Source organism: Aulonocara sp. 'chitande type north' Nkhata Bay, linkage group LG15, assembly GCF_057382095.1.
Source record: "Aulonocara sp. 'chitande type north' Nkhata Bay isolate Kocher_YH1m ecotype deep benthic linkage group LG15, A_spYH_male_GT1.1, whole genome shotgun sequence".
NCBI lineage: Eukaryota > Metazoa > Chordata > Actinopteri > Cichliformes > Cichlidae > Aulonocara > Aulonocara sp. 'chitande type north' Nkhata Bay.
In genome coordinates, this window is record NC_141358.1 from 9,528,085 (window position 1) to 9,552,322 (window position 24,238).

The 24,238-nt window shown below is 39.5% G+C and overlaps 2 protein-coding genes across 3 annotated transcripts; one reads left to right on the plus strand and one right to left on the minus strand.

Annotated features, from left to right (window-relative positions):
- Positions 1-4,622: 4,622 nt before the first annotated feature.
- nme6 (NME/NM23 nucleoside diphosphate kinase 6) lies at positions 4,623-10,882 on the plus strand. Its single transcript, XM_086264144.1, has 6 exons — positions 4,623-4,895; positions 5,131-5,233; positions 6,719-6,821; positions 7,048-7,087; positions 7,743-7,903; positions 8,932-10,882. Exons 2-6 carry the CDS (start codon positions 5,141-5,143, stop codon positions 9,081-9,083), a joined length of 549 nt encoding a protein of 182 aa, XP_086120270.1. The 5' UTR covers positions 4,623-4,895; positions 5,131-5,140; the 3' UTR covers positions 9,084-10,882.
- baalcb (BAALC binder of MAP3K1 and KLF4 b) lies at positions 9,864-14,687 on the minus strand. Of its 2 annotated transcripts, none has more exons than XM_086264145.1 (5): positions 14,408-14,687; positions 13,741-13,916; positions 13,284-13,497; positions 11,847-12,046; positions 9,864-10,068 (listed from the first exon to the last, which is right to left on the minus strand). In XM_086264145.1, the coding sequence occupies exons 3-5, from the start codon at positions 13,462-13,464 to the stop codon at positions 9,904-9,906; spliced, it is 546 nt and encodes a 181-aa protein (XP_086120271.1). In that variant the 5' UTR covers positions 13,465-13,497; positions 13,741-13,916; positions 14,408-14,687; the 3' UTR covers positions 9,864-9,903. The 2 variants fall into 2 exon arrangements, with proteins under 2 accessions (XP_086120271.1, XP_086120272.1); XM_086264146.1 differs by having other exon boundaries at positions 14,385-14,687.
- Between the last annotated feature and the right edge of the window lie 9,551 nt (positions 14,688-24,238).

The window sequence follows — 24,238 nt, forward strand, 5'->3', positions numbered from 1 at the left end:
GGTGTTACACTGGAGCCTGTGTCACCCTAGAAGGGCCTACTGCAGCAGTCAGAGGTGACACATGAGGTCTGATTTTGGACGATAGCAGGGGACAAATTAAGTACAATTTTATTAAACGATCATATTCACTGTGCTATTGTACCAAAGCATGGTAGGATGTTTTGTCAGCTCAATTACATAATGGCAATGACAGGCTGAAATGACTTCGCAGGCAAGCATATCTAACTGCTAATATTAAAAATCATAGCATCTATTAGTATTAGAAATTACTAAAATGACTTGTTGGAATGTTTCTGTAATGGTTAATCCACAAGTATGTGCCAGCTCTTTAATCAAATAATGTTTTGAGTGCTAAAATGTAACTATTGTTGTTATCCATGAATTTTCAAATTGACTATTTGACAAAATGTTTTTAGTTTTAGATTAAGATGCCAAATTATATTTATTTATTTTCATTTCGGAACAGAAAAAGCAGTTTTAGGGGTTTCTGAAAACCTGATTTCAGGTTTTAATCCTGCCTAATAAATAAAAATATGATTTTTTAAACAAGTTTTTGGTCTAATAAGTTTGTTAAACACTGTCTTTCAAATAATAACTGGATCACTTTGTGAATGTTTCTTGTCATAGAAACCAATACCTGAAGGCGATGTGACACCATACATCCTCCTGTGTATCGATATACAGTATGTGTGTATATAAATAGTAGTAAATCAGATGGAATTTTTACTAAATGCCTCACTGTAGAGGATAATAAAGGGTAATTATAAGGGAAGATATTAAACTGTTACTTGTTCAGGCTCATTATTTCCTCGTAAAATTTCTTAAACTGAACCATTTAGTTTGGATAAGGTTTAACAACTATGTTGTGTATGTAATAAATATTTAGTTTATTTTAATATTTATTTAAAACAACATATGCATTATTGTTGATAAAACAACCAAGTCTTTCACAGAAACAGAAATCATCAAGTGCATGAAACCATTAAAAAAAGGGACTTGATATAAAAATGATACAGCCTAAAAATTAAAAGAATAACAGGATAGTAATTAAAACCAGCAAGAGGGCAGCAAAAATATAACACATTTAGTTTAAAACCAATAAAATAAGCATACATTCAATAAATCAATCAATAATTGACACTCGTTTTAAACAGTGTAACTACGTGAAGATGCTGTGCACATTTCCATCACAGTTGGTCATGACAAAAGCTCAGTTTTTTCTCACATTAAGCATTCCTTTTCCACGTGATACTTTGCGGTGGCTACTGGCAAAAGAATGAGCAGCCTATGGACACCCAAGCACCCGTGGGGGTCGTGAGTAAGTCAGTTGTCAGTTGACTCCCACCAAAAGGGAACGACAACTGCAGGAGAGCCAGAAGCAAGGGAAGGAAGAGAAGCAAGAGAAGCAACAGCAGCAGTGGCACGGAGATGAAACAGAGATGAGTTTTATGGTGGTCAAAGAGTGCAGGATCAGCTGAATCAGCCGACCAGCTGAGAACACTTGAAGTGAGAGTCAGCAGTGACCATTACGGCAAGGCTGGGATGGTCAATTTGGTAAAGTGAATCCGTTGGGCATCTTTCTTTGCCTTTAGACAATAATTCTGATGGCAAAAGAGCCAAATGGGACAGGCAAAAAAAAAAAAGGAACGGGAAAAAAAAAAAAGAGAGAGAGTCAGCAGTGAGCATCGATGATGTCTGTTCTGTCCAAGTGTTGCGCTCTACCATCTGAAAACTGCTTTTCAGGCAGTTTGGTGTACTTCTCAGTGACTGCTCCTCAATACATCATCTGCAGAGATGCTGAGCGGACACAGGCAGAATTGGAAGGAGCCCTTTGTGGAAAAAAAAAAATCCTTTAACATTAACATTTAACAAGTTATTTCATATTAAGGCAATAACAATTTCAAGATTAAAACAAACACTATTTTTTAACACTTCTGAGCAGTTTAGGTATATAAATGGTCACAACAAATTATTTTTATCATTCCAAATTGCAATTATGATAGTGTGGCTTAAAAAGAAATACAAGAACGACTGATGTTTTAAAAAAAGTTTAACATTAAAAAACTATTTTTCCTGGAAAAGACGCTGGTGTTGTGTAAATTTAATGCTGCTTATATTACACGGATAGTATCAAACTCGCAGTATCTCCATAACCAGACAGTTCAGCCATATAAACTCATTTGGGGGATGTAAGGTCCTAAAAGTATTTCAGGTTATCCTGTTGACTGCTGGAACAAGATAATAAAATTCTTGCTGGTGTTAAATGCGCACTCATTAGTACAAGATCAAAGGGCGACTAGGGTACTTTTGCATGTAAAACTGAGCTACCTTACATGTATTGACTTCTTCCACTTATAATACTTGCTAATATGGTGCTGATTGCCAATGTGATTATTACATTTTGCTGATTAAAAATGTACAGGATATCTGTGTAAGCATGGCTGAACAGCCACATTTGATCCTGTCATGTTAATTTTTGATTTGATATCATGACGCCTTAGACCAGGGATGCCACACTCATTTTACATTGAGGGTTACTTTGATATTAAGTGGGCCAGAGGAGTGAAACTGCACTTTCTGTCAGTGTAAAGACATTTAGCGACATATTTAATCCCAGATATATCTTGATATGAGATGAAGTGTAATTTCAACAGCACATCTCAGTCTCTATACATGATCAATTTTCTTGTAGCTCACTGCTCAGACTGTCCTATATTTATAAAACATTAAGTTTTTTGTTGATTGATGAAATTTCTATACTCCACAATGAAAAACATAAATTCGTCTGTCATTTTATTGTTTATCTTTTACATATCTACTTAAGTGTAGTATGAAAGCTTCCAGGGGAGAGCTTTATCAGCAGGAAAAGCTGTAAAACCTATTAAAATATAGTTAAAAGTACAAAAGTTATATTTTCCCAAGTCATCCAGTGGGCCCAACTGGAATCTTCGGTGAGCAGATTTTGATCCTCACACCTTATGTTTGACACCCTACCTTAGACAAAATCATAAGTGTAAAAAACACAAAATCACCTGTATTTTGTGTCACTCAGCAACAGTATTTCATTTGCAATTTATTTACAGCAAAGCAAGTGATCATAAAACAGCACAACACCCTCACACAACTTTCATATCCAAGTTTCTTTTCTCTCACGTCTTCCTGACGATTGAGTTGAATGCCTTTATTGTCAGTGGAGGATGTGTATGGATATGTGTGGGTTGTAAAGCCATACAAAATACAAAAACTACAGGTTACATAGAATTTAGGTCTTCAGTCTGTACTCTTAAAATATATCCAATTTAACCCTGCACCTCTTCTTATCCTCTTCAGCCCTCTCATGGGAGGTAACAGCTGTCCTGTCACCCCAAGTCACATGACATGGGCAGGTGGGAGAAACCTATGTGGGACATCTAACTACCCTCCTCCCCCCATTCTGTCTCTCTGAATGTCAGACACACACACACACACACACACACACACACACACACACACACACACACACACACACAATCTCTACTCTTCAAGGGTGTGGCCATTTTGCATTGCTGGAATGTGCGCTGTGTTTGTAATTCATACTGTATGTCTGATCTGCCCCAGTGTTGAAATACCAGAGACAAAAATCTGTCTCGTTCCAGTCCCTGCTTGTAGCTGGTGTGCTGCTGAACTCGACGTCTCGGTTTTATGTTCAAACATTCTTGCTCACTTTGATGTGCAGGGAAATTTCTCTATATCGATCGTTTATATCACATACTTGGAACTGCTGGTCCTTTGCTTTACAAGACAACCCAGGTGCAATATTCATTTAGTGTATATGTACAAAGAATTTCCTTCCAATAATCTAGGAAACAAATTAAACATTAATAACGAGAAGAGCACACTCACTGGACACTTGATCTGGTATATTTTGCTAGTATTGGTTTGCACCCACTCCCCTACTCCTTACCTTCAGAACTGTCTAAATTTTCCAGGACACAGATTCAACAAAGTGCTGAAAACATTCCTCAAAAATTTGTGGTCCATATTGACATGACAGCATCAAACAGTTGCTCTAGATTTGTCTGCTCCACATCCATGATGCAAATCTCCAATTCTCCCACATCTTAGTGGATTGAGATCTGGTGACTGCGTCGTTTGAGTACAGTGAACTCACTGTTGAGATAATTTGATCTTTGTGACATGGAGTGTTATCTGTACATTAACAATACTCAGGCATGCTGTGACTTTTTTGCAAAGCTTAGTTGGTACTAAAGTTTTCCAAGAAAATATCTCCCACATCATTATACTGTTTACACTGAACAGTTTATATAAAGAATTATGGATCCATGCTTTTGTGTAATTTACATCAAATTCTGACACTGCCTTCTGACCAGATGACATTTTTCCATTTTCCTAGCGTTCCAATACGGGAACAATAGGAAAGTATTTGTCTCATTCCACTGCCAAATGCAATAATAAGTGCAGTATTTATATATGGAATCTCAGTATGCCAGTACCTACGTGTAGTTACGTTCCTATTCTACATACACATTTTGTGGAAATCAAGAAAAATAATTCCAAAAAGCTTCTATTAGAACTAAAATTTATAAGACATGAAATCTATGTTTTTACTTCTTCTCGCGGGGGAACAAACTCTGCTGGCACTGTTTCTGGGGACCCTTTTCACGAACGGACAGACCAAACAACGACTCGTTCAGCTAATTTTCACATTTTTAGCATTGTTTTTGGTGTAATTGGACAAGCAAGGATGCAGACTATATTCACACGCTACAGTTGTAGATAACCGCTAACTCCACAAAAATTACGCGTTTTTATTTAACAGTATGTCGGCGGCCGTTGCTCTGCTCCCCGTTACAAACTGATTGTTTTTTCTTTTTTGGACAGAAGTCACAACAGAGGTTAGTGTCAGTCACGAACTTAGCACTGATGGGTTGGAAACTGTCACGCAGAAAATCTTCGTATTTTTATTAACTTTATATGATTTATATTAATGGTAAATTAACGATTAAAAAAAATCGAAAAAGAAGTCGCATCTTCGTTGCTTGTGGTGTTTGTTTTGTATTAATTTAACTAAAAATGTAAGTACTTTTAGGCGAGTTGGATCTTATCATTGAGGGCGTATTTTCTGTTCAGTCTTTAGATAATGTTGCTGACAAGTGCTCGCCTGTCCAAAGTGCTGCAGCTCACCCTGGCGGTCATCAAACCAGATGCTGTGGCTCATCCTTTGATGCTAGAGGTAAGCTGCCCTGATGTTTAAGTTACAGAGTTTAAGACCTAAGATTACACAGTTGAAGTTGTAGTCTGAAAGCTACAGACTACCACAGATTCAACAAGGTGCTGCAAACATTCTTCTGAGATTTTGGTTGATATTGACATAATGGCATCACACAGTTGCTGCAGATTTGTTGGCTGTACATTCATGATGAGACTCTCTTGTTCCCACACATCCCAAAGGTTCTCTATTGGATTGAGCTCTGGTGACTGATCTGTGGAGGCCATTTGAGTGCCGTTATCTCATTGTCTATGTTCAAGAAACCAGTTTGAGATATTTTGAGCTTTCTGACAGTTGTAATACTCAGACAGGTTGTGGCATTTAAGTGTTGTTCAACTGGTACTAAAAGTGTTCCAAGAAAATCTCCATCATTACACAACCACCATCAGCCTAAACTATTTATACAAGGCAGGATGCATCCCTGCTTTAATGTTGTTTACACAAAATTCTGACTCTACCATCCAAATGTTACAGTAGAAATGGAGACTCATCAGAACCTGATAACATTTTCCACTCTTCTGTTGTCCAGTTAAGGTGAGCCTGTGTGAATTGTGGAGTCAGTTTCCTGTTCTGTGCTGACAGGACTGGCACCCAGTGTTTTCCTTTTGCTCATGTAGCCCATTTGCTTCAAGGTTCAACATGTTGAGAAATTCTCTTGTGCAGACCTTGGTTGTAATGGGCGATTGTTTGAGTCACCGTTGCCTTCCTATTAGCTCAAAGCAGTCTGGCCATCCTTCTCTGACCTCAGGCCCCAACAAGTAGATCATCGATTTCTGAAATACATCTATTCTGATGGTCTGTTTGAAGTTCAGCAGGTTGTTTTCATCATGCCTACATGTCTATTAACTTGCTGCCATGTGATTGGCTGATTTGATGAATGAGCAGTTGAACAGCTGTACCTAATAAAATGACCAGTGAATGTTATTTTCATTTTTCAAGATTTCAAACATTTGTTGCTCTTTCTCAGGGCGTAACAGTTTGCATGGTGTGATTTAAATACTGTGTTCCTTATTTGTTTAATCTATAAAGATTAGTTTTTGGAATTAATGAAGCATAAATGAACATATCATTCCGTTTAATTGCTTTTTTTTTAACCCACTGTCAAATAAAACAGCAATTAATTAATTGATGTTTTCTGTTCTGATATCAATTTTATCGAGTGGTAAAGAAGCATTTGCTCACCTCACAGACCTGGACGCTTCAAAATCATAGCAGCTGTGTCTATCATAAAATATTCCATCAGTGATAGGTTTAATTTCACTTGTTAATGTGCATTACTTTATTGTCATCTCAAGTTAAAGCACAAGAGGATGACCTTTTGAAGCAGAGCTGTCAATTTTTAACTTTTTCTCTGCAAAAAAATCTACACACAGGAAAAAGCATCTAAAGTTGATCCAGTCATGTTTTGATGCAACTTGGAGGACAAACATCGTGATTTCTGTCTTTCAGGCTCTTCACCAGAGAATTCTAGACAACAACTTTGGGATTGTTAGATGCAAAGATCTGGTCTGGAGACGACAGGACTCTGAGAGGTTTTATGCTGAACATTCAGGTTTGGAAACAATTCATTTGTGTTTAAGCTTTACTTAAAAATACTGCTGTAGTATATGATGTACCCAAATAAATGAGTCAGCAGCCTATTTTAGCAGGGTGCACTGTATGTATGACAGTTAAAAGAAATAAATGTCTTGTCAAATGAAGGATAGCTGATTTCTCCTTTTTGTTATTGAAGGTCTTTATTCTTTCTTTCTTTATTATTTCTGTTTTACAAATCTCAGGGAGATTCTTCTATCAAAGACTTGTTGAATTCATGTCAAGGTAAGCCTCCATGCTTATATCATGGACAGATTTCGTTGACTCCATGTGATTGAGTTACAATTTTATGTGTTTGGATGATTGTTGTTGGGTGTTGTATTTTAAATGGAATAATGGATGGAGAGCCATCAGCACCTCTGCTGATAGCACTCCAATTTCATGCTCAGTAAGGCACCAGTAAACGATTTTCCCAAAACAGGACAACAGGAGTTTCAGTTATCCGTGTTTAGAACACAATTCCCTGGTGCAGTAGCCTAAATATCGCTATGCAGACCACTCACAATAGGTCCTCCTGCTGCGAGCCTCCATTGGATTGTTAAAGGCGTTTGTAATTACTTTGTCTTTTTTTTTTGTCTGCTCACAGCAGTGAAGCAGTAGTTGCTACAGCAACCCTTCTCTGACTGCTGCTATTGATATCGCAAACATAGGAAGCATCTTCAAGTGTGTCAGCCAGTCAAGCTTGATGCCGCACCAGCTGGCATTGTTTAGCTAAAACGGATTTATTTATGGCTGAACTGTCTTCCCAGGAGGTCCTGGGGGTGAATAGATTAGATTTGTATGAAGAGTGTTTTTTTTTTTTTTTTTTTGGTCTGTTATCTAGAAAACATCAGCAGTGTTCAAAGTCAGATTCATGACTGCTGTGGAAATTTGTCCTCAGTGGGCCAATGCGAGCGTACATTTTAGCCAGGGAGGATGCCATAAGCCACTGGAGAGAACTGATGGGGCCGACCAAAGTGTTCAGAGCCAGATTCAACTCGCCTGCTTCCATCAGGGGCCAGTTTGGACTCACAGACACAAGGAACACAACTCATGGCTCAGGTAAAAAAGCTCCCAAGCTTCATAATGCTAAAAAAATGATAACAAAATGATATGCGTAATGTTAATAATCTATTATTGTGAATATATTATCTTAAACATATGCAAGAGGTAATAGTGGGGCGATCGTGGCTCAAAGAGTTGGTGGTTCGTCTTGTAACCGGAAGGTTGCCGGTTCGAGCCCCGGCTCGGACAGTCTCGGTCGTTGTGTCCTTGGGCAAGACACTTCACCTACCGCCTACTGGTGATGGCCAGAGGGGCAATGGCGCGATATGGCAGCCTCGCTTCTGTCAGTCTGCCCCAGGGCAGCTGTGGCTACAACTGTAGCTGCCTCCACCAGTGTGTGAATGTGAGAGTGAATGAATAGTGGAATTGTAAAGCGCTTTGAGGGCCCCAAAAAGCGCTATATAAATGCAATCCATTATTATTATAACTATATATAACTTTACACATGACTCAATTTCACATCTTTTAAAGCCCATCAGTTTCTATAATGGTGTTTGGTGTCATTGGGCAGAATAGGCATAGTCTGTGCAAAACCCTCCTCTTTTCTTTTTGTTTCACTAGAAAATTGGGAAATGGGTACAATGATTTATTGAAACGTGCAAACATGCATGAAAATAAAAGGCAAAAACAGCTTTCTGTAGTTTCAGGAATAGTTCTCCAGGCTTTTTGAAGGACATGAAAAAACAAACAAAACATTCTTCAGAAGATGGTCAGGTAGAAGGACTGGACTGAAAATGAGGGAACAGCAGAAATCATGGAGAGCTATTTCTATTATAAGATTTATTATAAGTCTGGCTTATTTGGGAAAAAACTATAAAGAATTGAAGGCTCAAGACTTTTGCACAGTATTGTACATTTATATTTTGAACATGTGACAAGTAGTATTGCTGCATGAAAATGTAAGAAATGTTTAAGATTTGCGTTTATTTTCATAGCAGATCTTCGACATTTTTAGACCAATTAAAAAGAAGCCTGTAATTACTATGCAAATTTTTGATTTTCCATTCTGTTATTGTTTTCTGTAGATTCTCTTGAGTCGGCTCAAAGAGAGATTACTTTCTTCTTCCCAGACTTCTGTGCAGACGAGTGGATGAAAAAGGAGGAGCCATTGTTTAGATCAGGGCAGATCCGTTATGACCATCAAAACCAGATTCACACACTTTCATTGTCAAGCTGACACCAGATCAGCTCAACGCTGTCAACATCATCAGTATAAAGACTATTACTGTTGATCTATTGCTCACATATATACAGAGGTACCTCAGCTGAAGGCCACATGATTACCTGATTGTCTTTGAGCATGCCAAATGAGTTCATTTTAAAAGGACAGTACATTTCGGTGTGTAATTTATTATCATTAGAAAACACAAATAACGACAGAATTTTAAAAAGTAACCTCAATATCTTACAAAACACGATGCTGTTCGTGAGCGCTTTTTCTTTTTTATTATCACAAACCTCCGTCCAGGCTTCACTGTAAATAGTGCAATCGTCACAGTCAGTTTCCTGAGCCTTTTGCTTTGTAGGACAGCAGCGACTACAAATGGTGCATCAATGCCAAGTAACAAAACTATGAAACATTTATATCATATTAAATAATATTGCAGTAATAGTTTTACACCTATGTTAATGTTCAACCACATCTTAAAATGTGAAAATACTCTGGATTAAACTATTTTCGAGTTCAGTGCTAAGCAATGATTTCTTTACACTGATGTGGAAACAAGCTGTCAGCTGTAATATACTACAATTGCTTTTAATATGACATTCGCTGTAACATACCACGTTTTGTTTTGCCTGTTACCCCATGCTTGTTTGATCAAATGTCTCTTGTAAAAGTCTCCAACATGTCAGTAAAACATACATCGTAAAGTATTAAATGCACTAGAAATCAGATTTTTGTGCTTTCGACACCTGTCAGACCACAAAACCTGTTCGATTTCTTTCACAGTCATAATTATTTTCATTTTTTGGCTTCTTCCAATGTCCCCCTGCACTCAGGCGTTTTGTGTCGCCACCTGTTTGATAGCTTCCACTGGTTTCATGACCTCATATGTCGTGAGGGACTTCTTCACCTTCCCGTTCTTGTCCACCTGGTGGATGCTCTGGGTGACTGTAATGGTCACCTGCTTGGTCGACATCCGATTGTCCTGCCATTTTGTCTGTTAATGGAGAATAAATGGACAATAAAAAATAATAAAAAACACTGAAATACTGACAGTGTGGTAAATATTCTTCCTGGGGTCCTACACACTCAAGCCAACATCAACAACATGTCAGTGTAAAACAAGCCAATTCTGCTTATACAGACAGCACTGAATTTCGCAGAACATAAAACTAGTTTATAAAAGGACACCAAAAGAAGCAATAGTCAACATCTGCATTACTTCATTGCATCCAAGTGACTTCTTCAGTCTCAGCTGACTGCAGGTTACCCCAACCTTATAAACAGTACATTTGCACAGTAACTGAAAACAGCCCACTGAATGAACAATAGGTTGACAGGTCAGTTCCTTGATCATTAATATGCAAATTGTCATGACCATTGATAAACAACCATTGATCAAAGACCATTGGTCAATGGCCATAAGTATCATTCACAGAGAGTTGGGGAATGGCTGCCATCACAGCATTGTAAGATGGTGAAAGATGTACCCTTTGGCCCCCTCCTCGATTCATAGATGGTCTTTCCCTTTTCACGTTATGTCTCTGTCTTCATGTCTTAACAAATATTTTAATTCATCTTTAGTACTCTGTTGCATAATATAAACTGGTAAGGAGTTCTATCCTATCATAGTTCTGTAAATTGTTTTCTGTGTGCACTTTTTAAAATTTCTTTTGATGAAGCACTCAACCAGATTACACTTCAGTAATCAAACTGCGACAGAACAAATTGATTTAACCCTTGTATGGTGTTCGGGTCTGTGAGACCCGTGTTCAGTTTTTTTCAAAAGAAAAATTAAACAATTAATTATTTTTTCACGTGTAAATGTGTTGTGTCTTTCCACTCACTCCACTTGATTATAACTGATTTATTTATAACATTTTATATAAAAGAAAAACGAGAAGCACATTAATTCATAAATGTGATCTAACAAAGGTAAAGGGAAAAAATTAACCATGTTTGCTGTTCATATGTCTTGTAATTGGGATGAAGTAAACATCTGTTGAGTAATTTAACATAAAATTGTTTGATAGTGTTAATTTGGAAAGCCAAAACTCTAGCGGGTCCACTAGACCCATGAACACTGGCTGAGTAACAAAAATACGAACACCACACAAGGGTTAAAACATGTTTTATAGCCTCTGATGTCATTAATGTTTAAACCACACCACTGACAGACCTCTACCTATATTACTTATTAAATTATAATATCAGTATGTTTCGACCATGTTAATTTACAATCCACTGTTCTACCTAATCAGTTTCTCTCCTGGTCTGCAACTGTTCCATGGGAATATTATTATTACCTAAGCTTAAGTATTTGTTTTGTTTTTGGTTGATACCTGCATTACCATACACTTTGGTTTGCTAACATTAAACATCAGTTTATTATCTTTCATCCAATTTTCTACTGCCTTCAAATATCTAACATATCAATTGAGATATTAAATTTTTTAAAAAAGAATCGTTAATAAAATCCAAAACTAACAGTGGTCCCAAACAGGTACCTTGAGGCACTCCACACATCACATTTCTTGTCTTTGACATACTATTAAAATAAATGGTCTGCCTGTGATTTGTCAGATAGCTTTCTAACAAATTTCAATGACATGCTTGCAAAATCTTAGAAGTGATTGTATGAAGGTGTTTAGCTCCAAATATGAAACGAAATGTTTGATGCGCCACACCTTAGATGTAGGTCAGTATTGCAGGGGAAAAAAGGTGCTGTGAGCTGTCTCGAGCACATTTAAACACATTACAGAAGGAAAGGCTTACAATCTCTTCAGTGTGCAAAACACTTCTGCGCTGCACTGTGGTTCCAGAAGAAGGCATCGTCGTGTCCTGCCGCGGAGAGCCCAGTGCTGTTGGTGTGCTGCTGGGCTTCACATCGTTCAGGCTGGCTTCAGACATGGCCGAGCAGACCTTTAGGTAGGCCTGAGCCGGTGGCGGGAGGCCGTCTTCAAAGAAATCTGGAACTGTAAAGATGTAGAGGTTCAGCTATGTCTGCTTATGTGTTTGTAGCTTTTATACATTTCTATGAATTTTCGTTTTTTTTCTCTTGAAGTTAATCAATTTCAGCTTGATAAGATAACCGCTATGCCACAATTAGCTTCTGTTAGAAGTCATCGGTAAATGAAACGGTAGTGATTACATATTGACAACTTAGTTGTCTTACACTGAACCAACTTGATGGTACTGTGGAGGCGTGAGCTGTGATCAGTTATTCGCAGGTAGTCGATGTTTGCATTTTACAGATGTGTGTACACCTCATCTCCTCGTTAATGTGTGACCATGTGTCTAATGATGACAGATGACATATGGTGCAGGTTGGACAAAACCAAAACACGAAATGAGGACATTTTAATGAATATTTTCTCTAGACATACTGAACCACAACTTATTATGATTGTTGTCATAAAAATCTGTTTGGTTCCCAGCTGCTGATTAATTTAGCCAATTTTGGGTCTGTTTTATCTCTCCACATTGAAGCTCAAGTCAATTTGCCTTCACAATTACATCAAGGCTCCTCTCCCTGCATTCACTCATGCCTGTATCTGTTGCCATGAGAGCTGAGCCCTGTTTGAGCACAGTGGCTTTTGAAGCAGCCTATCATCCCCATTTACGGACTCATCTCCCCTTGGCTTCAAAGAAAAGAAGAGGATCCATCTAAGAGATTTATCTGTTTCTGATGTCCTGACCTGTATGTAGAGACACATACAACTAACTGCACACTAGAAGAACAAAGGTCTCTAAAGTGGATACTTCCTCTGTCACTCATGTTTCTGTTTTCTTTCTTCTGCATAATGGATTCTTGTTGAAATCAGGCATGCCATCAGCACAGCCCTTGACATGAAGAGATGGTCCACTCCGCTTTGATAGAAAGAGTGTAAAGAATGGGCAAGTCATTGCTAGTATGTTCAAATTATTTACAGCAGTGAGATTTTAAAGGATGTACCTTACTCATGTAAAACGGCAGTAGAACAATAACATTAGAAACTATGGATTGATGCAAAAACAAACAGATTTAAAATCATCTGTTACAGATATATTAAATTCTGATGGGGAAGCCTCCCAGCCCCCTTTATATTTCTTCATACAGTAATCAAGGATATTTCTTTTCAGCAGGTTAAATTAATGCCTGCTCCGGTTAAGAGATTAATTCAGTATTCATTCACCCATCTGCTCAGCCATACAGTAATTCATTCTTCTTACCAGGGCTGATTGTTTTCTCAGAAGTGAAGCCAGCCTCTGAGTTCTCAGAGGGGATGCTCTGGATGGATGACAAGGGGATATCTGTGTCTGTGCTCGTCAGCCATGTCGACTCCGTCTCTTTTGTCCAGCTCTCCAGGTAGCGAGGCTCCAAAGCGTCAGTTCTGCTGCCCCCACAGCCCATGACTCTTCACTTCCCAGCTCAAAAAGATTCACACTGGAAGTGATTTGAATCACAGGAAACTGTGATGTTAAGTGTGTGTCTACTGATCCAGTTCTTTACACGACATGCACTGCAAAACAATCTAAATGACTTAAAAATGATGAGATAATTACTCAGTGTGCCTGCTGTGCACTGTTTGTGAACAACCAGACCTCTGCAACACAGGAGTCATCCAAATACACTTATTTATGCACGTTATTCTCTCATATGAGAGATATGACACAAACACATACTTACAGCACAGCACACAGCTGTGGGAGAAGCTGAGGGCCCTCATACAGTTAGTATGCATCAACTTCTATCCTTCAGAGAGCAGATTATGTGGTCCCACCCTCTGTTAACTCAGCTATGTTTAGGTTTGTTTATGCAGCATCTTCTGATTATTAAGTAGACCAGGGAGACCATGTTCAAATCTACAGGAGAGAGATGAGAGAAGTTATTGAAATGTGTGTTTTTCTATCTGTCTACGTATTGCAAAATCAAGTCTTCCTCAAATTGCATGTAAATAAATTCTCGGTTTCACTGATTGTCAGACACTGAATTAGCCGTTCGCAGTCAGGCCTTCGGGCTCTTTATACCGTCCTGTTTAACTTATTTAGCCCTCCCCCCTTCAGATCATGTAGGTGGAGAGCGCTGCTGTAAAGCCATAAAGTCGCATATAGGCTGTTATATAAGCGAAGAAAAACACATAAATCATAGTATATGGATCTGTCAGCTGGCGATACATAGGCAGCTTTCGCGTCACTGTCATCGTCACAGGCCATAGGAAAAAAATATCAACACTGCCGTGAAATACATAAACAGAAAGACGAGATGTAAATATGTATGACGGAAACGCGAATGGCGCTGTAATGCAGATGAATCAAACACCGGACACTAACACAGATGATCTCTGAAGGCTTACGGATGCTGGAAAGTCGGGTTTTTGTCTTGCCTCGGTGCTTTTCCAGTGTGTCGTCTGCCAGTCAAACCAGTAACACACTGTTAATAATAATAATAATTATACTAGCGACACGAGCACAGCCGGTAGCACACTGCGCGTCCGCACGCTGCTGCACCACCAGCCTCTTCATTCATCCTCCTGTAAACACACTGAACGGCGGATCTGTGGCGGAGCGGTGTATGTTAGAGCGTCCATCCTCTTGTCCTGAGGATGAGGGGGTGTACTTGAATTCAAGCAGAAAAAAAAATCAAAGTATTACCTCAGCTGTTGCCAGGTAAACTTCAAAATAAAATAACGGTCCTCTGCGAGCGTTGATTGACTTTTGTTTGATAACCGCGAACTGAGTTGCACTTTATTTATTTCATTTCATATTTTATGACAGTATCTGATTCCAAATTTCTTGTCTATGCGGCCTTTAAAAAACGTGTTTACAGTCCTGACATAAAAACTACTACTTCTACTATCTGAACACACCACAGACTGAACCTTGAAGCAGTCTGTGGTGAGGATGAGGGGGCTACAGCAGCAGAAGACCGCAATGGGTCCCACTCCTGAGAAAAGGAAGCGGAGATAGTCAGGCGGTTCTGAAAATGTTGTAAGGGCTGTTAGGGAAGATCAAATGTTATAACATATGTGAAACTATATACTTTAGGCATCTAAGTAGCAATAGTTTTGTGGTAGTAAGAGATGCTCTTCTGCAGACCTTGGTTCCGGTGAGTTGTTATTTGAGCTGCTGTTCCCTTCCTATCAGATTGAAGCAGTCTGGTTATTCTCCTCTGACTTCTGACATCAACAATTTTTTTCCGACAAAAACTTTCATAAATACATGACAGTCTGGGCAATGAGCAACAGAAAATTTTATGTAATTTTACACAATTAGCAGGTAGAAAAACTGAGACATGCTGCTGAAATTGCTCTTTAGATCTGTATGTGGGAAAATCCTAGTTAATCAGCAGTTCTTCAAGTACTCAGACCAGCATGTCTGGCACCAACAACCATTCTGGTTTGAACCTCATCTTGACCACTTCTACATGTCAGGCAGAGACACCATGGTTAGCCTCATAGCAAGAACCTTTCTGGGTTTGAATCCACCATCTGGCCGATGCCTTTCTTTGCGGGGTTTGCATGTTCTCCACGTGTCTGTGTCAGTTCTCTCTGGGTTCTCTGTCTTCCTTCCACAGTGTAAAAACAGGCAGTTAGTGGGGTTAGGTTCCATCCATCCATCCATCCTCATCCGCTTTATCCGAGGCCGGGTCGCGGGGGCAGCAGCCTAAGCAAAGAGGCCCAGACCTCCCTCTCCCCAGCCACCTCCTCCAGCTTATCCGGGGGAACACCAAGGCGTTCCCAGGCCAGCCGAGAGATATAATCTCTCCAGCGTGTCCTGGGTCTGCCCCGGGGCCTCCTCCCGGTGGGACATGCCTGGAACACCTCACCCAGGAGGCGCCCAGGGGGCATCCTTGTCAGATGCCCGAACCACCTCAGCTGGCTCCTTTCGATGTGGAGCAGCAGCGGCTCTACTCTGAGCCCCTCCCGGATGGCCGAACTTCTCACCCTATCTCTAAGGGAGAGGCCAGCCACCCTTCGGAGGAAGCTCATTTCCTCCACTTGTATCCGCAATCTCGTTTTTTCAGTCAATACCCACAGCTCGTGGCCATAGGTGAGGGTAGGGACGTAGATCGACCGGTAAATTGAGAGCTTTGCTTTTACACTCAGCTCTCTCTTCCCTGGTAATTCTAAATTGCCCATTGGTGTGAATGCGAGTGTGAATGGTTGTGTGTCTCTCTGTGTAAGCCCTGCAACAGACTGGGGACCCTGTCTAGGGTTTACTCTGCCTCTCGCCTTATGGTAGGTGGGATAGACTCCAGTCCCCCAACCCTGAATTGGCTAAGCGGAAAAGAACAGATGGATGGATAAATGCACTGAGTTCCAGTGGTTCTCTACACTGACACGTCAAAACATCCTGTGCACAAAAACACCCTGTAAACATTTAAATATGCTACTTCAGTACTGCTTCAGTATTGAAGCTTCCCTTTACAATAGAAAGGCCCCTTCTCTCTCAAATCTGCATTTCACTGATTGCTTGTGAAACTCCTCAGTTGGCTGCAAAGTGCACATTCATCACACTTCTGTGCTGCGGTTCCACAATGAATTGAATGAACAATAAACAGCATCCCTCTTTGTGCTTTACTGCAGAGAGAACACTACAGGTCTGCTTGTGGAAATAGAGGTCATTTATTCCTGACATATCTGCTGCCAATAAAGCACACTGCAAAAAACCAAAAAAAAAAAAAAAAACCCAACAAAAAACACGCACACACACAAACAAAGAATGGAGCTCAGACTGTAAAACCAATTCACTAATGTGATAGTTCGACATTTGTTCCTGTCAGAAAGAAAAGATTTAATGTGCAACATCATATGGTCTATGCCCCGGTCAGTTAGTGATGACTGCTCACAGTACTGCAGATGAGGTCCTTTAGATTCCAAAGACTTGGCGGGATACACCAAACTTCTTAAAATACAGGGGCAAACAGAAAACTCGTCATTGTTCACTTTTTCATGTTGAGGAAGCTCACCGTGAGCAGCTCTCACACACCTGACCACCCTCCTACACACAGGTGCATTAGACCAAAAGCAGAACACACATTTCACCTCTGGCTTTACTTTGGGGATTTACCAAACTGCCAGTTGCCCTTTAAATACACAATAAACCATTAATTTGTGCAGATCTGGCTGATCCTGAGCCAAATCACATCTCCATGACTTCCTGTGCTCATTCCCCTGTCACCTGGCAAATAAATCTTGCTTCCTGTGGACAGCCTTGTCAATATGAAGCCGGACAGCTTTGATTTGTATGTCCTGAGCCTCTGTCCTATTGGACTACTGGTCAATAGGCCTGTCTTCCCATTACCCTGGTGATTAATGTGGCACACGGCCAAATGCTACACAGGAGTAAATTATTCCAGCAACAAACAAAGATCCATGCAACAGCCTTTTATTTTAACAGTGAGCAAGTCTATGATACACTGTAATGAGTAACATTTTACATTTAAAATATGCATGGTGCATATGAAACATGTCCAAGGTGTCAAATAATGACATAAGTTTCAGATAGATTTTTAAACTGCTGTTCAAAACTTCTATTTACGAAGGGCAGCCAATCAAAAGGAAAGAGAAGGCATCATTAAAAGGAAGAATGCCAAAAACTACTTGTTTTCAGCTGGGGACAAACTGAGGAGGGGCTGTACCAAAGCCCCTGTGGAAGATCGATCATTTTGAATTTTGAATCATGCAAAGCTAATCTAATAAAGTCCAAGAATATTAAAACAATTGAGCTGTAAAGGTCCACTTTAAAAAGTTATTTCTTATAAAGCAGCTGCTAAAGTTCAGCAATTGTTAAATGCATGACACTCAAGATAAGAAGTGAGTTGTCATATTCCCTTTAAATTTATGTACAGTCTGTATGTGTCAAACCTCTCCCTTGTGTTTCCAGCTGGGTTTTGTTGATAGCAAAAATGTGCACTCTCCACTGATTTGCTAAAGTTTCTGTGAGAAAGAAAAGAACTTTTTCTGGCAAATTCAGTTAGGCAAGGGAGTAAATGAGCCTATGTGCAACAGTGAAGCGGCCAAATCCCAACTTTCACTGGGATTTTAGTGAGACAGCCAGTGTGTTACAGCACAGGAAAACTAATTAGGAAGCTTAGAACTTAGGGTGGGAAAAAACATGGTTTTGCAATCAGATTAGCTGCAATGATGATCAAAGGTATGCCATATTGTTCTAAAACTTAAAACTTTTAGAGTTTCAATTCTTTAAATTAACATCACTTGGAAAAACAAAACCCTTTGGGAGGGACACTGAGATGTTATCATGTCCGCTTGTCTGGATTCCATCAGCAAATTGTTGATACTGGAGCTGCCAGCGGCACAAAGAGCAGCTTATCCAGATTGAGGTTTGCCTCGAGGTTGTGGTTCATCGGCATCAATCACATCTCGGGGCTTTTTTCTGGCACAGACGCGCCTCCTCTCCTCAGACCGGCAGCGCCAGTCTCCTCCTCTCATGAGACGCTTTGCCAGAGATCTCTCCAGAGGTTGTGTTCTTTCAATCCATCACAATCTCAGCGAACATGGCACCTTTTCATTAGTGCAAAGTGTTCCAGAGCAGAGGAACGACCACTGCCCCGAATAAGCATGCGTGGCTAAAATGAAAGTATTTACTCAGTCAGTGTAATGAGCTGTGGATGGGTTTATTTACACAGGGCCGCGAGGGCTCAACGCAACACTTCTGAAAGATTGTCAAAAATTAGTAACAAATCTGTTTCCAGCTTAGTCTTTTTATTAAAGGAGAAATTACTTCTGGACTGTGTCCTAATAGAGCCAGGCGAAAGAAACCACACAGGACAGCTTCTTTAAATAGCTCTATATCCTCCTTCCTATTAAAAAATTCTAATCTGGGAACATGCTGTATAAATTAATGTATTTCACCATATCTTGATGAAATGGCTTTTTATCCTATTTAATTACCTAAGTAGCATGAAAAAAAAAAAACACTGTGCTGCAATTCCTGTGCAGCACTAAAAGTCATGTTTGCCCTAAAAATGATTCATATTGGCTCCATAAAAACCTCATTCTCCATGACTGATTTATGTAATTTCAGTTACTGTCATTTTACATTATCAGGGGGAAGTGCTAAAATTGATCTTTAGCCACTCCTCTGGCCCCAATTGATATTTCCGCCTTTTTAATTTCTGGCGAGGGCTGGCTCATAAACGTAGCCTTTGCACTTTATGTGCTCCATTCGTTTTATCCTGCTAAACACACAACTCTAATCCTATCAAAGGCAAAGAATATTCCAGAAAGGCCAATAGTGGAGCCTTAAGAAGCGAGAGAGCCGAGCATTAGTATTCATGGAATTTCTTTGGCGAGAACCTAGTTTTTAGGGAAAATTATCTCATGAAGGTGATGGAGCTTACATAAACAAATGGCAGGAGCACCCCCCCTAACAAAAAAAAAGTCTGGAGGTCAGCTAAACTCTATCCAGTGACTATTTTGTGGTGAAAATCTTAATACCAGTGTGGATATGTATGTAGGAGTTTTAGAGACGACCATCTGGACCACCAGATCCTGCTGAAGGGTCCCTCCCAAATGCTGCGTAGAAATCAAATGGACGCGTAGAGTTCATCGCTGTCCTAACTGTGGGTTTTTTTAATTTCATAGTGTAGTGGTTTACACATTAACCTAACAAGCAAAAGATCCCCTGTTTGATCCCAGGAAGAGATACAAATCCCGTTTGGGATGTAGCAGGAAAGGCGTGAAGAAGACAAATCAAATATGTGGACCTAACTGCTGTGGTGACTCCTTGCTAATAAGGGAGCAGCTGAAAGTTCAACATTGTATTGAAATGCCACGCATTGTATTTACTGTTACTGTCAAGTGAAGATGTGACTTTTTTTTGCCTTTTGTGCCTCATCAATAATTTATATTGACAAAACTGTTTTACCTGATTATGTAATAAACTTAGCCAACAAAGAAAAAGCCAAATATTTTCTTTACCCTTTGCCAAAAATAATGTAAAACCCCCTTTATAATAAATTTAAGCTGAGTAAATGAGTTCAGAAAGCATGAGAGAAGTAGGTGGGCTGCAAAGTATTTTACTCTATATGTTAAGCATCCTAGTTTTTTTCATTCCAAACTCACAACAGAATACAAAGAAAAACCTCTGAGATTTGCTCATGGTACAAACTGTTGGAGCCTTACAGCAGTTAAAATATTCTCTAAATGTTGTGTTATGAGAGACACAACATAAGTGTTTAGCAAAGGTTTTCCTTTAAGGAGCTATAATAAGCTCAAAAAACGTTTCAGAAATCACTGTGTCCCACTATATTCTGTAATATATGACTATATGATGGCTTTGGAAGACCAAAATCAATAGATGATCTTGTGCAGGCAGTGAGTCCTCAGAGCAATGCTGCAGCAGTTTTGCCTTTCGTGAAACAAAGAATATAAATTAATTGGCTTAAGAATGACACTAAAACTCATGTAATGGGAAAGAGGTCCTTAGGGGAGATGTGAAATAGTTCAGTAAATGTCAGGCTTACTCCCATTTCACATTCACAGCTTTGTATAAATTTAGTCTTATGTGTGGCAGCAGAACAGAGGGCGATGGGGTCATAATGAGTAGCCATTTACATTTTGAGTATCAAGAACAAATTCAGGTATCTTATGATGATGACAGTTTGACCTGCTGCAGGGAACCACACAGGGCAGGGATGTCAAACTCATTTCACATTGGGGCCACATTGCAGCACACTTTCATCTTAAGTTGGCTGAAACAGAAAAACTCTATTTTCTGTAATAGAGGTAATAGAAAAGAAGAAGTTACATTTATACAGTACGTCTCTGTTTTTCTATGTGGTGAAGAAATGCTGATGTAGTGAATGAAAAAAAATCTGTCAGCACAAATAAGTAGAAGAGTGAAATTACAAAAAAAGTTCTGTACCTCATTACCATCTCCTGCAATTACAGTTACAAGAGAGCAATTCATAGTTAATAAATTATAATTAAGAAATACTGGTGATATAGAAATGTCTATTATTGCTTATCTGTTACTTTGTTGCCATAGGAATGGCTATGGAGGAGGTCTGCCCTCCTTGACATTTTCTGGAGGTGTCCAATGGACCGGACTGGAGTTATATTTGGATTGGAGCTGGGCCGAACACGGTCCCCAGGCTTTATGTTTGATACCCTTAACATAGCATATTATTAGTAAGTTTGTTTGCATTTTTCCTGGTAAAATTTGATACTTTTTTCTTATGTGGAAGGACAGGCAACAGCACAATGCATAAATGTACCCCAATACCAACACCCTGCAAAGAAAGCTCCCAATCAAGTATAAGGCCAACATCTTGGTTCACCACTTTGATGTAACAAGAACTTTGTGATTCAAATGCACGGGCATGCAATGCAAAGGTTGTTCTGGGTTATCACTAACTGTGATGGATGGTGACAGTGAATTAAACCTGATTACCTTCCCATTCATTGACTGGCGTGCAGCTAATGCCTCTAAAAGCACGAGGACGTCTCTGAAAACAAAGGTGCGCTAGTTTGTGTGGGATCTCCACCAACAATTACACAGACCGGTATAATTCTGGAAGGCTATTTTGCTTTTTAATGGGAGTAATAAAGATACCGTGCGAAATGCATCAGCCTTGATTTAATTTTCCGCATTCGATTAGTTGCACGGCTATTATTTCACAGCCACGAGTGACATTTTGACAGTGTAATTTCTACCATTGTTTAAAAAGTGCCTTAGCAGTGTCAAGAGCCATCCGAAGCTAATGAGCCCGCGAGATAATTTGGGTAATTAGTCACTCTATACTGTTTGAGTGCAGAGCCGCTAATTACTTTGAGGAACGATAATGTGCCCTCAGGGGAGCAGTCAGACATTCGTAAAGTCAATGGTATCAGTCAAAGAGCTAATTTAGATTCATTTCTGATATTTTCATCCAAATGCATAAAATGAGCTGTGGATCTGTTTGTTTAAAATGTTACAGATATCCTCATTTAGAAACTATGACACATTAGTTCACATTACACAGCAGTAATGTGAGTACACCAAAGAAGATCACCACCCATCTCCTGTCCGCTGACTATCTACCCCTTCTAATTAAATGGTGAGTGGTTGGCTGTGTTACAGTGATGACGAACTGCTGAGTCAGAGGATCATCCAGCAGCACTTGTGTGAGTCAGCTCATCTTAACTGGTTGTTTTTCAGATTTTCTTTTCATACCGAAGTGATACTTAAGCTCTGCTTGTATTATACAGTCTGCTTTCTCTGCATACCAACAATTTTCACCTTAATACAGAATCAATACATACCAAAATGAGTCCACATTACAGAAGTGTGTAGAACAATAAAAGAAGAGCAGGCGGTGCAGCAGATGGGATTGTTTCATACGCTGCTGATTCACGGTAATGGGAAGAGTGCACCTCCATGTCTTATAGCCTGATGCATGAGTCTCACAACTCAAACTGACAAGAGGACAGCGAGAAGAGAACATCTTATCATTATGGCTATTTCTTCCGAAAACCCGTTCCTATTTTTATTTAACCGAAGCTCCTGTTTGTTGTAGGTTTACACTGCTCGTTAGTCGCTGGACAAAATGATCTTAAAAGCAATCCTGATTTAAAAAAACAGAGGAATTAAACTTGTACAAAAGTGAGAGGAATGTATGTAAGAAGGATGAGAGAGACAAGGATGTGTTAGCCAAAAAAAGTGCACGTCTGAGATGATGCCCCTGCTAATCATGAAACTGTCAGAAAATAAATTTAAAGCGCAGGCAGACAAACTGGTCCACTGCTCTTATGTTTTATTATACATCACCACTGCTGAGGTGAGCTGCAGTGTGTATTTTTGCTGAAATGGGAGGAGCTCTGCTGCACGTTTGCTCTGAAAACACATAGAAGCTGCAGATTTATTTATTTTTGGATACTCAGTTACATAAACATATGTGTCACTCTGCAATCAATTTTAAAGCAGCACAAACTATGACACGTGTTACTGTTTAAAAGGCCACATTAAACAGCTTTCCACTTTGAATGAGAATCCACATCAGTATCTTCTTGCACACGATCACAGAGTCACGGAGAACAACGAAAGACTTTTTGCACATTCTGGGCACCTCTTTGGCCTCAATGAACTATAAAACTGAGTTACAGCCAGCACTCTGATTGAGCCTCCTCTCTCTATGGCTGTTCACACTCACACATTTATCTGACGTGACATAAGCGCCAACCTTCAGCCGCTATGGCTGTGTTAGTGAGTGACTTTGTCAGTCATTTTGGCAGCCGCTATTGCTGATTCATGTCTCTGTCTTTCAGCAGAGCAGTTTGCACCCGCTGACAAAATCAAGTTACACGACATCAGTTCAATGACAGCTACCACTGCCTTTGGGCTTCATTTTAAAATTGTTCTTAATTGCAGGTGATGATCCTAATCGACCTGATGCTGACACATAGTTAGTCACCTGTGATGAAGTGCATCTCAAGTGGAAGATAATGACATTATTATTATGCTGGAGAATAATCACTTTTGGTTGGATATTTATCCAAAATTAAGAAAATTTAGGCAGGTACTCTTTAATGCATATGCAACATTTCTTTTGACATGTGAAAACAATGACAGACTAAATTTAACAAATCAGCTCATCAGATGATGGCTGACGTTTCTTATTTTGATCTGGAGCAAATCAGCTGATTGACTGATCAAATCTGCCATTATAGCATGACTGAAAGGCTAAACATCCACCTCTGACTCTGATCACATTACTAAGCCTTGAAAATTAGGAAAGTATTAAACAGTTGAAGAAGTGAATATTAATCCCAGATTATCTGCAATGACTGTTGAGATACTAGTCAATGAACAGCAGGATTAAGCGCAGAAAAAAACACAAAAAATACCCGAGTTGAACAGACAACATCCATTGAGGAGACACTTTATTAAGTATATTTTAAGTAGATCTTGCTAATACTGCGCTGGAACCCCTTTGGAGTTCAGGACTACCTTAAGTCTTCAGGGCATTGATTCAACTAAGTGTGAATTGTAGCCTTGGTTTTCTGTTCTTAGCTGATAGGAGTGCCACCCAGTGTGGTCTTCTGCTGCTACAGCAGAAGATGCTCTGCTGGATACCTTGGTTGTAATGAGTGGTTACCTGAGTTACTGTTAGTTTCCTATCAACGTAAAGGCTGTCTGACCAATCTCCTCTGACCTCTAGCATCAATAAGGCATTTTCGCCC

Excerpts from the sequence above, each read along its gene's own strand:
- nme6 (XM_086264144.1), top strand. The coding sequence starts at position 5,141 with ATGTTGCTGACAAGTGCTCGCCTGTCCAAAGTGCTGCAGCTCACCCTG. Across the intron at positions 5,234-6,718 it reads CTCATCCTTTGATGCTAGAG|GCTCTTCACCAGAGAATTCT; the intron begins GTAAGCTGCCCT and ends TCTGTCTTTCAG. Across the intron at positions 7,904-8,931 it reads GAACACAACTCATGGCTCAG|ATTCTCTTGAGTCGGCTCAA; the intron begins GTAAAAAAGCTC and ends TGTTTTCTGTAG.
- baalcb (XM_086264145.1), bottom strand. The coding sequence starts at position 13,464 with ATGGGCTGTGGGGGCAGCAGAACTGACGCTTTGGAGCCTCGCTACCTG. Across the intron at positions 12,047-13,283 it reads TGAGAAAACAATCAGCCCTG|TTCCAGATTTCTTTGAAGAC; the intron begins GTAAGAAGAATG and ends ACATCTTTACAG. Across the intron at positions 10,069-11,846 it reads TTTTGCACACTGAAGAGATT|ACAAAATGGCAGGACAATCG; the intron begins GTAAGCCTTTCC and ends CTCCATTAACAG.